Source organism: Antechinus flavipes, chromosome 3 (assembly GCF_016432865.1).
Source record: "Antechinus flavipes isolate AdamAnt ecotype Samford, QLD, Australia chromosome 3, AdamAnt_v2, whole genome shotgun sequence".
NCBI lineage: Eukaryota > Metazoa > Chordata > Mammalia > Dasyuromorphia > Dasyuridae > Antechinus > Antechinus flavipes.
In genome coordinates this window covers 567,374,041-567,387,705 of record NC_067400.1, presented here as the reverse complement: position 1 = coordinate 567,387,705, position 13,665 = coordinate 567,374,041, and the positions used below count along the sequence as shown (strand labels likewise).

Sequence of the window (13,665 nt, the reverse complement as noted above, 5' to 3'; positions counted from 1 at the left end):
GGGATGGATGACTGACCACTTAACAAAAGGAGGGTGTGACTGGTCAGTCAGCAGTGAAAAGATGTGTCCGAGCACTTAGCAGAGAGGGCGTGACCGCGGTGGGGAGCTTGTGCTCTGCCAGGTGAGGGACGTGGGTCTTACTGGTCCGCTGGGCCCCCTAGTGGAGAGAGCCTGTTACTGGGCAGTCCCAGGTTGGTTTTCTAGGGAAGGTAGCAAGGCAGAAGGGGGTTGGGGAAAGGAGGTGAGGTATTATCGCTCGGGGTATGGTTCAGTATGGGGGCAGACAGTGTCATCTCTAGCATTGGGATGTTGGCTAGGTAAAAAATTCCGGCTCCAGAGAGCCGGGGCGCACGGTACAGGTATGTTCGGGGCTACTTCTGGAAGTCAGGAAGGAACATACGCAAGTCTCTTGGTCCCTCGGAGCCTCCTTTTGCTTCTCTGGGAAGTAAGGGACTAGGTCTCGGTGTCCCGCGCTCCCTCCCAGCCGGAACCCGAGACGCTGTGAGCCCGTGTCTATAACTCGATACTGAGGACCCCCAGGGGCGTAGGATTTTCCTGGGAAATTCTTTCTAGGCCTGGTGTGGTGCCACTAAGTTGATAACATCTCTTTTATCTCCCTTGGCAGCTTTCCCTGCATGTTCATGGTCTCCCTGGATCCTGCCTGGCTGGCCGACAGGCATGTCGGGAGATGGGGAAGAGGAAGATGCCTTTGGTCCCAAGGACGTCCTGCTCTATTCCCCTGACGGCGGCCCCTTTGTGGAGGAGGCGGAGGGGGCCGGCTCTGTCTTGAGTTGGGCTTGGGAACCAAGCACAACCTCCTCTCAGTGGAGCCTGGAGCCTGAAGCCGGCGGGAGCAAGCCCTTGGGGATGGACTGTCAGGATGACAGCGACCCGGTGGAGGAAACCCTTCAAGATTCACAGACGGTGGGCGGGGGTACAGATTCTGAGACGTGTATTCTGGGCCCCGTCGGACAGGCTCAAGAGGAGGGTGAGGATTCGCTGCTGTTTCCGGATCTTCACATCCAGCCGCCTCTTGCGCCGGTGGAGAGGAAAGCACAGTTCTTAGAAAAGCTTCACGTGGCTTTACATGACATCTTAGCCGAAAACTGGGGGAAGAAGCTTGGCCATGTGGCCCAAAGCATGGGACTCGCAGGAAAGGGGGAGAAGTCGGTGGAGGCTGGGAGCTGCCCTAAGCCCCGGAAGATCCCTGCAGATGAGCTGCCCGAGGAGAGATCTCCAGAAACCGACCAAGGACTCCCCATCAACCATGTGGAGAGCCCCCCTGAGATGAGATGGCTCACCCCAGTGGCTTTTCCCGAGTGTCTCTCTGAGGTGTGTGAACAGGGCATCTTCTCTCGCCTGGCCCTGGAGCAGGAGACCTCTGTAGACTGTACCCCAGACAATTGTGAGGAGGCAAAGGAAGGAGAAAAGATGAAAAGACAACAGTCCGACGCCTCACCTCCTTCCCCTAGCTTGGCCCTGCTGAGGGCAAATAAAAAAAGCAGGCTGTCCACCAACTTCAGAGAGGTGAGGAAGAGGAAAAGCCTCCGGGAAGAAGAATCCTGGAAGAGAAATGAAAGCGGCCGAGCAGGGGGGCAGACCCCAAGACTCTAGCAAGCCCCTTTCTGAAGAGCAGTCAGGAGACTTGTGGACCAGTGGGAGACGTTGCTGGGATCTCCCCAACCGCTGAAAGAGAGCGTAAGCAAACGGGAAAGACCCAGCCATGGACCTGCTCGCAGAAAGCCTCTTCTCCACATGATGCTCTCTTGCCCAACGGGGCTCAAAGTGGGGAGGCCCTTGGCCACACTCCTACGAAGGGTAAGAGAGGCCCAGTGACTGCTATGTTAGTTGTGGAGGCCCTGGGTCTTCCTGACGGGGCAGTCATGTCCAGTGTAATGCCAGCCTCTAAGACTTCCTGCAAAAGTCCCGACCCGTGTCCACTGGCTGTCCCCTTGGATTCCCTGCCTTTGACATCCTCCTCCAGATTATCAGAGGAAGTCTCTGGAGAAGATCAAGATCTTGGTTTTGCTATGGTGCCCAAGGCCATCACTGGCGATGACGATGCTTATCTTTCAGATGTTGCCGAGGAACTGGAGTCTGCTGCGGGCAAAGGTGTTGTGGTTGCCTCCGGTGCCAACAGGGGAGAGATGCTGGGATCTCCTGCTGGGCCCCAAGGGCTCTCCTCCACGAACCAGCCCTGTGGCCAGGCCGACCTGGATTTCCCACTCGCCAACTCTTCTTCAAAGGGGCCTGTGGCCAGAGGAGCCAGTTTGGACCCCGAGAAGGCGTCTGAGTCAAGTAAGAGACCCTTGAAACACCGTAGAAACAGGTCCAGAGCTGCAGAAAAGCCAAAGAGGGGGATGTTGTCCTCTGCCCAGGAGTGGGGCAGGAATGGAGGATCCAGAGCGGACGATGTGGGAGGTCAGGAACCAGGCCGAGTAAGCAAAAGCAGAGAGGTATGTTTTCTCTTAGCATCCGTGGCCCTTCCAAGTGGCAGGGCCCAGCCTAGGCAAGGATGATGATAAAAATCCGCGTAGTTTCTGTTTCTGTTTTGTTTTAAGACTGATTAAGCACTTGTCTCACAAAATCCCAGGAGGCTGATAGTGTGAGGATTCTTCTCCTCCTTACATGACAGATGAGGGAGTGGGCTCGGAAGTGCAGTCACCTGCCTGGGGTCACACAGCAGAGAGATGGCTCCTCCCCAGACATTTGTAGAGTGCTTTATGGTTGCAGGCTGGCAGACTCACTCCAAAGCCAGGGTCCCCCCCTCCCTGGGCCAGAACCCCATTTTCACTTTTTCATCTTTCTCAGATTTTTCCTTTTCTTTAAAGAAGAAAGTCCTGACTAGAACCTTTCCAAGTGCTCTCCTGAGTTAAATGACCACCAAGGGAGGCCCTTCCCCTTCTTCTTCCCCTTCCCTGTGGAACTCAGCCCTCCCTCACCCCACTTCACTTCTAACCAAGGGCTATCCCAGGATTTAGAGTGCACAGGTCTTGGCTCTTCTGGGTGACTCGGCTGGCTAAGTCATATCCTGTAGAACTAAGGGGTTAGATTTGACTTGAATATCATCTCTTGCTCTAAGCCTTGTCTTCCATGTTTACCTCCCCCCACTCTCCCTGTGGGGCTTTTTATCCTTGGTCAGGATACCTGGGATGCTTTCCCGGGGGAGCAGCTGTGCGAAGGCAAAGGCTGAGTAGCTGGCAGGTTTAACTGGGAGCCTCAGCCTTCTGGGACTGATGATGATGAGAGAGATGGTGGTGGGTGACCACAGCCCAGGCCATTTGCGTGAGGTGGGATGAGAGGAGCAGGCCTGAGGATGCTCTGCGTGCAGCCTTAGCTGAGATGAGGAAGATCATGGCTCTCTCTCAGAATGAGGAAGAAATAGCCCCCTGCTGTGTACAGAGGAGGGAGGAGAGGGGGCTTTTCTAGCCGGAGAGCTGGACCGCGATGCTCTGGATTTGTAGTTAGGAGGGGACTGGTTTCAAATCATCCTTATTAGTTGTGTGACCTGGGCAAGTCCCCCATCGCAACAAAGTAAGTTTCAAGACAGAGTGTATCTTAAGTCAGGGTTAGCTCCTGGCTGCAAACTGAGTCTTGTACAGAAAGAATAATAGCTGACCCCAGGGCTCTATCCCCTCCCCTCATCTCCTGACGCTGAGCTGTGTTGGGTGGGTGGGGTCAGGAGGGGCTTCATTCCAGAGTGGGAAGAGCTCTGGACTTTGAGTTAGGAAGGACTGGCTGCAGCATTGTTAGCTCTGTGAACTTGGCCAAGTGGCTTTGTTGCTCCAAACCTCAGTTTTCCCTTCTGTAAAATGAGAGCAATAATCCTTGCCCTGCCTCCCATGTGCCCCATAAAGTGCCATCGGGATGGGAGATGTGACTGGGAACAAGCATGGGGCCATTTCCAGGAAGACAGGAGGTGGGGGAGGCAGGAGCCTCAGCATCAGCTGGAATCTGCCAGCAGCTGGCTCTGTCCTTGACAACAGAAAAGCAGGGTGGCTTCCCCCAAACAATCCGTTCCCATGGTAACTGAGGCTTGCTGCTGCTGCCTGGAGCTGAAGCCAGCCTGTGGAGGGGACTCTGGGGTGGGATGCAAGAGTGGGAGGAGAGCAGGGGGGGCAGGCACTAGCTCCTGGCTGGGCCTGGCCTTGTTCAGGGTGGTGGTAGAGGGCAATAAGGGCAACCCCCACTTGTGAGTTCAGATCAGAAGTCCCTCCCGAGCCTTAGCCAAGGCAGGGCAGAAACAGCTCTGTTTGCTGAAGCTTTGGCACATGGGCACCTGGCCCTTTGGAGGCAGAGGACAGGAGAGCAGCCCCGATCTTCCTGGGTCCTTGGCCTCCCTCCTAGCTCCTCACCCCTTGCTGCAGATCAGCCCCCCGATGCAGCTGTACAGATTCAGATGCATCCTTTGCTCCAGGGTCAGAGGTCCAAGGGATGTGAGCCAGCAGAAGAGGGTGCTCCAATAGGAAAGGACCTGAGGGGGAGGATAAAGGGCACACTCTGACCTCACAGAGGAGAGAAGGGGGAGAGCCAGCCCCGTGTGGGTGGGGAAAGGCCCATCCCCCAGCTCCGTGTATGTGGGGAAAACTGCTCATCCTGGTGGGATCAGCCATCTCCCTCAACTTCCCGAGTCATTTTTTGCTGGTTTTCTGGGGAAGGGAGGCGCTGGCAGCATCCTGCCCATTGGCTTGGCTGCTGCTGAGAATCCCCCTTTGGTGTTTGGGAAAAGCCTCTTGTTGCGACGCCTAATGGTGGAGCTCTCCTTCGGCATTTGCTGACCCTACTGATGTCTGTCTCTTGTGTGGACCCCGCCTCAGTTTCTTGTCTTTTTCCCCCTTTTCAGTTCCCTCCCACTTCTTTCTCTTGAGCCCATACCATCATCTGCAGCAAGAAGAGGGAAAGCAGCCCCAGGCTAGCCAGCACCCAGGGGGCCAGAATTTTCATCAGGCTCTGCTTTGAAGCAAGGGGATAAGGCTGGGGGGGACCTTGAGCAAGGCACTAAGCAAGGAAACATCAATCAGACCAGTGGTTTAACCAGCTCATGATTCTGTCTTAGAAACAGCAAAAGGCATTGTGGGAAAGTGTGCTTGTTTGAGATCACCTCAAAGGCAAAGGAGTGCTTACCACACACCTCTAGTTTTCCTTAAAAATCCTCAGTACAGGGACCATTGTTATAATCTCCTAACTGATCATCTTGCTTCCAAACTCCTGTTTTCAATTTATTCACAAAGTACCTGAATAATCTTAAATCCATTCTAGTCATATCCCCTCCCTTCCAAATGAAAACATTGGCTCCCCTTTGCCCACTGAATAAAGTATCAATTCTTCTTTTTGGCATTCGAGCTTTTCACAGTCTGGCTCCAGCCTGAAAATGGGCTGATGCCAAGAAATAGAACTTTTTATCGTCCCTTGTCCTACTCTTTCATTTCCAGGTGTTTGTTCTCATCCCATGCCTGGAATGTTCTTCCCATTCCCATCTTTGCCCAATTCCCCACTCCAGTGACCCTTCCTGCAGGAAGTCTTCTCTGCCCCATCAAAGCGATCTTTTCCTTCTCAAACTTGCCATGGCATTATCATATATGTACATGTCACAGTCACCCACATGATTCACATTTTGGTATAAGGTTTTGGGTATAAGGTTGAATTTTTTGGTATAAGGATCTATGAAAATAGCCACCTTGATATTCTTAATACAGCTCATAGGATCTTTCTGGTGCATAGTAAGTATTTAATAAATATATTGAATTGAATTGTGGTTCTGCCTTCTGTGATGCTATCTGAACCCCTTTTAGATTGCCTTAACCTGAACCCGCTAAAAATCTATTGGTTTTTAACTTGTACTTAGTAGGTAGAAAGTATGTGCCCTGCACTTATGTATGAAGAATAGTCTCATCTATTTACTGTCTTTTGTGTGAAGGTAAATCTTGATTTGAAAAAAAAAAAAAAGACAACATTTGAGTGAAAATCAATGTAGAGGAAACAAAAGTGATTTTGTCATGGGAAGATATTACCGACTGCCTGGACAGGAGGAGGAGACATAAATTTGGCAGACAAACCTGGAAAGCAGGGAAGTGAGGGGATAGAGTGGTGAAGGGAGACTTCAGCTTTCTTGGTTTCTGCTGGAAGGATTCTTTCTGCCCACAGTAGAGAACTTAGTACATTCCTGGCTTGTTGTCTTGATTATTTCATCCATTAAAAGATATAGGAATTGCCAAGAGAAGCTGAAAGTTGGGATATTTGGAGTATTGTGTATATTGCTGATCCACAAGAAAGACTGTCTGCTAAAGTGGAAAGGAATTATGGGGAGATGTGAGCAAGGTAAGGAGAACCGAGGATAGGCTTGATTTGGGGAGAACAACTTTCAGAGGCTTCAGAGGAAGGACCAGAGTGTACAACTTGCCTTTTTACAAGAGAAGACCACCCAGGCAGATTGGAAAAGTAGTCCAGAATGGCATTTCGAAGCTACAGAGTAATGATTTAAAGAGGAAAATGGCCAAAGAGGCCAATGTAGATGTACAGGGAGTTCGTTGGGCAACTTAGATTTTAAAAATCTTTTTTAAAAGTGTGTGGTGGATGTAAAAAGGGGCAGGTAACTAACTAAAATAAATACTAAGATGCTACACAATTTTGGGCAGAAATGAACTGAAACTGGTGCTAAAAACTAAGGCCAAATCACAAAAAGGGCTTTTTAGCTATGCTGGGAAAAGAATGGGATCCTGAAAAAGAAAAGCTTGCTGCTCAGCATGGTACTAATAATAGAGAAGGACCACTCAACTCTGGCTTCTGTTTTCTCTGCCAAGAAGAATTGTTACTGGATTGGGGAGGAAAGAACAGGCATATTAATAGGAACTTGAAACCCAGCATAGGTTAAGAGATAGAGAGTAATAAGCTCCCCTGGATGAGGTCAAGTCATTCAGAAAATAGAGTAAATCCCAGCATACTCAGAGAACCGCCAGACAGGATGACTGAGTCAATGTTGGTGATCTGGGGAAGAATGGAGAACAGGACAATTTCTACAGGACTAGAGAAACACAGATGTCCCAGTTTTCACCATAGGGAAGTGAGTGGGATTTCCCAGCTGTGGGGAGTCAAATTTGATTTTACATTCTGGATAAATTCTAGTATATGGGATTAAAAGGATGATGTGTGAACATTTTGAATGATCACTCACAGTCAGCATATTTCCATCAAGCAATTAACCCTGTTACCTAGAAAGCTACAATCGTAGTTTAACCAGATTACCTTAATCATGCTTTCCTTGTAGAAAAGATGGAACAATGTGGGCTAATACCACAGTTGGTGGGCTTCAGAACTGTTTGAAGGGCCAGACCCCAAAAGTGGTCTTTAATGGTTCCATGTCAGTTTGGAAGGAGTTCTCCATAGGACCTGTGCCATTCATCATTTTTAATAATGGCTTGGATGAAGTTATAGATGGTATGCTTATCAAATGTGCAGATAATACAGATTGGAAGGGACACCCAAGACATTGAGTGACAAAGTTAGGATCCATAAGGATCTTGGTACTCTCAATTGAGTAGAATGAAATGTAATAGGAATAAATGTAAAGTCTTGGGTGTGGATTCAAAAAATCAATTTCATAAGCACAAGACTTAGAAATGTGGCCAGATAACAGCATGAGAAAGAAAGAAGTTCTGGGGAACCTCAGTAAACACGAACCTCAAAAGCGTAACACAGCCACAAAAGTATAATCTTTGTTCAGATTAAGAGAGGGATGGTTTTCAGAAGAGGAAGTTGTCACTATGTACTCTTTGCTCAGACATTTGGAACATTGTGTTTAATTTGGGGTACCACTATTTTAGGAAGGACATTGACTAGTTGGAGAGCAACCAGAGGAAGATGGGGGAGTTAACAGGTGTGCATGAAACAACTAGTCTATAAGCCAATCTAAAATGAAATATACTCCATCAAGGTTAGAGTTGGAATTAGGGTTAGGGTTAGATGAGGGAAACCAAGCTGTGTCAGGTAACAACTCCCCATTTCTTTAGTGCTTTAAGGCTTAGAACTTCCTTCCTTCCTCCCTTCCTCCCTCCCTTCCTCCCTTCCTTCCTTCTTTCTTTCCTTCCTTTCTCCCTTCCTCACTCCCTTCCTTCCTTCCTTCCTCCCTTCCCTCCTTTCTTCCTTTTGAGATTGGAAGTATGAGCTGTTTTTAATCTTCATTTTATAGAGGAGACCACAGCTTAACTTAACCCAAGGTTACACAGCCAATAAGGGTCAGAGAAGGTATTTAAAACCAGGCCTTTCCTGACCTCCAAATCGGTTTTTTTTTTTCTCTTAAAAAACAAATCTTGATGTATTTACAACACACTCATTTGTTGCCTACATGCTTCCTCCCTAATATTCCTTCCTCAAAAAAAAAATTTCTGAAGCAATTAATCTAGGAATTATGTCTAGCTAGCTATCTGTGACATTTTCGGCATACATAATTATGTGACCCCTTGATTTAGGATTGGTCGTTGCATAATTTCAGTTACACTTTTACACATGTTGTATATGTTGCTCTTGTAGAATTACTTACTACTCTCTGCATCATTTTATACAAGTTTTCTCAAGCTTCTCTGAATATCCCATGGTTACCATTGCTTATGGCACAATAACAATCTATTATGTTTATGTACCATGACATGTTCAACTGTTTCCCAAATGATGAATATCGACCTTGTTTATAGTTGTTCTCAGTGACAAGAGCTGCCCCCTATTCCCAATCCAAGACCCAGACATATTCCAGAGGGATCCTAGTATTCTTCCCATCATGCTGTGCTCAGGGTAGGACATGTGGCTTAAGTACCTGATTTCCTTAGTGCCCACTGGTCTTGGAGGTTTGGCTGGGCACAGTGGGGAAAGCATTCCAGTCTGAGGAACAGCATAGTCTTACACTGAGCACAGAGATGAGTAATACCTAGAGGTGCTTATAGTGGTCCAGGACATGTGAGCAGATGAAATGTGTGAGTGACCTGGCTCCTTCTAGAGAAGCCTATGGGCTTTTCCAAAAAATGTCCCCAAATACAGAAAATAAAATAGAACAAGAAAATTAATTCTATTGAAATACAATTATCAAAAGATGTTTTCAAAGTTCCTAGACTTTATCTTTAAAACCTGGAGAGTGAGGAGTCTTGACTTGGTGGGAGTGGAAGATATAATTTGTAATGACAAAGTAAAATCAAATAGATATGGTACAATAGAAAGATATACTCATGTGATAATAATATTTATAAAGAGCCTAGTATGTACCAGGGACGGTGCTAAGTGTTTTACAGTTATTTCTTTTGATCTTTGCAAACCCTTGGGAAAGTGAATGCTATTGTGGGACTTGGGTTCAAATCTTACCTCTGATGCTTATTCCCTATGTAACTTTGAGCAAGACATTTAACCTCTCCGAACCTCAGTTTCCTCATCTTTAAAATGGGAATAAACATCTTTTCCTTTCCTACTTCACAGAATTGTGGAGGATGTGCTGAGTAAAACTTAAGGTACTATAGAAATATGAGCTGTTTTTTACCACTGATATAAATCTATGATCTCATTCATAGCCAAACCCTCTTCTGTAAGCTTTGTCCTTAGGCACCACCCTGGGTATGGAGGTAGCACCCTGGCTTCTTGAAGGTCATACCAGCAGAGCAGATGTCATGGCAGCCCTACCAAGCTGTGGCAAGGGTTGGCGCCTTTAACAGCCATTAACTGTCTAATTGCCTTCTGAGAAATAGCCTGGCTAAATTTGAAAAGAACCCCAGATTGAAATTTTCAGCCACATCCATGCTCAGATCAAGCTATAAAATGTAGTTGATGCTTCCTATGTGCCAGGAACTGGTGCCAAGGGCCAAAGATAGAAAGGCAGCAACCGTCTCTGCCCTCAAGGAAATGGCATTCTGGTGGAGGAGACAACATGTCCATAACAAAGTACAACATAATAAAGAATAGATGCAAGGTAATCTAAGAGGGGAAAGGATGAGTAGCCGGGGATTCCAGGAAGGACCTCCCATAAAAGGTAGCTTTTGAGCCGAGTCATGCAGGAAAGCAGTGATTCTAAGAGACAGAGGTGAGGAGGGACTGAGTTCCAGACATGAGGGGTCATGTACCCACCTACTAAGGAAACCACATGTTCTGAGCTCTTCCTCTGGTCTGGAAGGATTTGAGAGAGGGAGTAGAGGCCAGGCTTTGGGCATCCTCCAAGGCAGCTGGTCTCTTAGCCCAAGGATTCAGGTGCAGGGACTTACAGAGAGGAGGAAGCGAAAACATCTCAAGTTTTGCATTAGATGTCAGTGAATCCCCAGTGATGAAAGTCCTCCAGCCCAAGGCAGAGATGGAGCCAGGGCCCTGGAATACTGACAGGTCCAGGCCTGGGTCTTTCCCAGTGGTCAGGGAAGGCCTTCAGGAGGATCGGGGCTAGCAGAGTCTTAAAGGAAGTCAAAGGGCAGAAGGGGGAAGGAATTCTGGCTTGAAGAAATCATCCGAGCGAGCAGCACAGACACAGCAGTGTCCGGCTAATGAGGAAACTGACTGTGTAGGAGTTGGGGATTAATGAGATAGGAGATTGTTGAGGGCTGGGAGGACGAGAAGAGATGGAGGGCTGGGAATGCCAAACTAAGGAATTTAGATATGTTGTAAGTGGGAGGAGGAAGTCATGAAAGGTTTTAAAAAACAGGGCAGGTTATGATGAACATGTAATAGGAGAAAGATTTTTGGGGCAGCACTGATCAGGATTGACTAGAGTGGGAGAGATTAGACCCAGGGGGACCATTCATCTAGGAAGTTTCTCCTCAGCAGGTTCTGATAAGAGCAATCCAAACTCTCCTCTATATTGTCCTCCCTTTCCTAGATCTGTCCTCTCTGCTCTGGTACTCTTGCCCAGCATATTTAGAGCTTGGAGATGTTGCCCTCTGTCTCATCGTACTTAGGATCAGTGGGGTCACTTCAGTGTCCAAGGATGGAAACAAGGAGAAATAAAAAAGTAACAAGACCGGGAGGTGGGGTGTCCAGAAATGGTTCTGATCCTGGTCCTGCCTCTGACTTATTCTGTGACCTTGCTTAGTCACACTCCCTCAGTGAGACCCAACTTTTCCTTTGTAAAATGGCAGGATGAGGCTAGTTGATTTCTCAATGTTCCTTTTAAGTCTGACATTCTATGTTGTCAGGTCCCTCCAGCTGTGACATTCAGTGTTCCAGAGCCCTCCCATCTCTGACCTTCTGTGTTCTGGCTGTGACATTCAGTGTTCCAAAGCCCTCCTATCTCTGACATTCTGTGTTCCAGCTCTGATATTCAGTGGTCTAATACCCTCCCAGCTCTGACATTTGGTGTTGCCCTTCTACCTCTGACATTTAACATTCTTAGGTTCCTTCTAGCTCTGATATTTCAATGTTCCGTTTTCTTCTTGTGGTTCAAGGGTCTTGGGAACTCCAAGTGAGAAAGCCCTTTTCATCAAACCATAAATTGCTCTTCAACTACTTATTGGGGATGTAACTTGCCCATATTTACTGGATGTATCAGAGATGGGACTTGCAGTCAGTTCTTCATGGCTCTTGGGCAACTTTTGGTCTCATCCACTCCTCTGTCTCTTTAGAGGACATTTTCCAGTTTTAATCTGTTTTTAATGTTCAGTGTTGTGTGCGCTCTAATAATGTATGTTATGAAAGTCTTCCTAGATCTTAACATTTTGTGAGTTTGTGAGGTTCAGGATGATATTGTGATATTATGAGTTAGGGATATCAGCAAGGGATTAGGGATATTAGTCCATCTAATGTTTTTCTTCTCATCAGAGGTGGATTTATTTTTGGAATGGAATGAGCAATGTTCATGCATCTTTCTGAGATGATTTATCTGTGAGGGGTCTTCTTATCAATGGCAAGATCCTTGTCGTCCCCACAGAGGAAAGCTGTTTGCTGCCACAAAAGAGTGATGGGATGTTTGGCGGGCAGCATGGACAGCAGGGAAGAAGTCACCTGCTGGCTCTCTCCAGATAAATTGGGGGTCGTTGGCGAGCCGCTTCTCATGCAGGGAAGACACTGTATATTCTTTGTCCTCTGTCAGGCAGCGCATGATTTTTTGTCACCCCCTGGAGCAGAGCTTGGGGTCTGGGCCTTCTGAGGGAGAGTGTTGGGGGTTAGCAGGCCTGAGATGGGAGAGGGCACCTTCCTTTCCCTTACTGTTGGACGCTCTGAGCATCAGTGGGTAAAGATGACTTAGCCATTCAAGAGGAGTCCTGCTTGTTTGTCCTCACATTTTAACAGCAACAACAGATGCAGTAACACACTCAATGGGATGATGAGGAAACTGCCTGAAAAGTGGAGAAATTTGGCTTGTAACAGCTCATTACAAAATTTTCTCCTCCCACAAGTTCCTTCAGTGGGTTCTGAAAGAATATAAATTGGGAAAGAAAACTGCAGTCAATCCTTGGTTCTCTCTTGGCAGATTATTCCCTTTAGTTATTAGAACTGGTGGGATTCTTCCTCCCTGCATCGAGTCAGGGATTTTAATCCTGGATCCATTTTACTCCCAGTATAACTGGTCAAGTCACTGAACTTCTCTCCATTTCCTCATCTGAAGTCTTTTGCAGCTCTAAATATCATATGTGTGTCACTCATTACACTTGTCTGTTAAGATTTTCCTTGCTCCCTTTGTGGCGCAGCACCCATTGCCATCTTTCCTGGTGCTAGCCACTGGCCCCCAATGCTGCATCATCATTTAGAAATGACTCTGGGTTTCCATAGGCTGGGGCCATGTTGGAAAGATCTCAGATACGGACTTCATGATGGACAGTCTCCCAACTAGAACCACAGGGCAGAGGGAGCTGAGGAGAAAGGGAGAGAACAAAGGACTGAGAGCTGAAGAAGGAGGCAGCCTAGGATTGAGGCAGAGGGGAAGGAAGCTGGTGGTAAGACAAGGCCAGGAGCAGAGCTGGTTCTCTGGGGCAGCAGCAGCAGGAATGACAAGGAGCTGAAGGGTTTGGGCCCAGCCAGCCTGGAGGGAAGGAAGAGATTGGGAATAACTGGTGAACTCTCTGTTTCTGCCAGCGCTAAGTGAGATTAAACTGTCCTTTAAGTTCAGGTCAGTCTCCCTGCTGGGGGCTCCAAGAACATATCACCACAGCATAGGGTCTCAGGGAAAATGGAGCTTTTTTTTTTAATGGGCCTCTACAAGACAATAAAGAATAAAAGCAATCTGAAAAAGCAGAGAAGAATTTTTGCCTTTGTCAGGAAGCTAGGGAGTGGAAGACAAACAGAGAAGCTGCAGAGAAAACTCACCGTCTGGATTGTAGAGGGGATTCCGGGTCGGGGATGGCTCACGCTTGATCAGCAGCGGCAAATATTTGTTAATCACCAATTGCCTGCCAGACACTGGACTAGGCACAGGGGAAACCAAGACAGCAGAAAGTCTCTTAAGTCTGTACAGCTAAATCTGCTGCAGAGGATAAAGTCAGGGAGGGTTAATCACAAGATGGGTTGGGAAGGAAAGCACCTGGGCTTTTGGAGAAAGTAGGAGATTGAGCTGGGTCATGGAAGAAATGAGAGGACAATGGAGTGCTTCCTAGATGTGAGGGAAGGCTAGTGCGGAGGCCCAGACATGGGAGAGGAGGCAGACATCCTGAAGCTGTGGAGTGCAGAAGGGGAGCAGTGTGGAAGGAGGCTGGAGCTGGGGCCTGTGGGGAGTTG

At 47.7% G+C, this 13,665-nt stretch overlaps 1 protein-coding gene across 3 annotated transcripts in view; it reads left to right on the top strand.

Moving 5' to 3' along the window:
• Positions 1 to 1,704: 1,704 nt before the first annotated feature.
• The window catches only part of SPOCD1 (SPOC domain containing 1), a 38,268-nt gene continuing 26,307 nt past the window's right edge, over positions 1,705 to 13,665 (top strand). For 2 of the 3 annotated variants that reach the window (XM_051987807.1, XM_051987806.1), the window contains exon 1: positions 1,751 to 2,456. In XM_051987807.1, coding sequence (XP_051843767.1) covers positions 1,842 to 2,456 — 615 coding nt within the window. In that variant the 5' untranslated portion in view covers positions 1,751 to 1,841. Of the gene's footprint in view, positions 2,457 to 13,665 lie in introns of all 3 variants that reach the window. The other variant, XM_051987808.1, reaches the window with a different exon arrangement.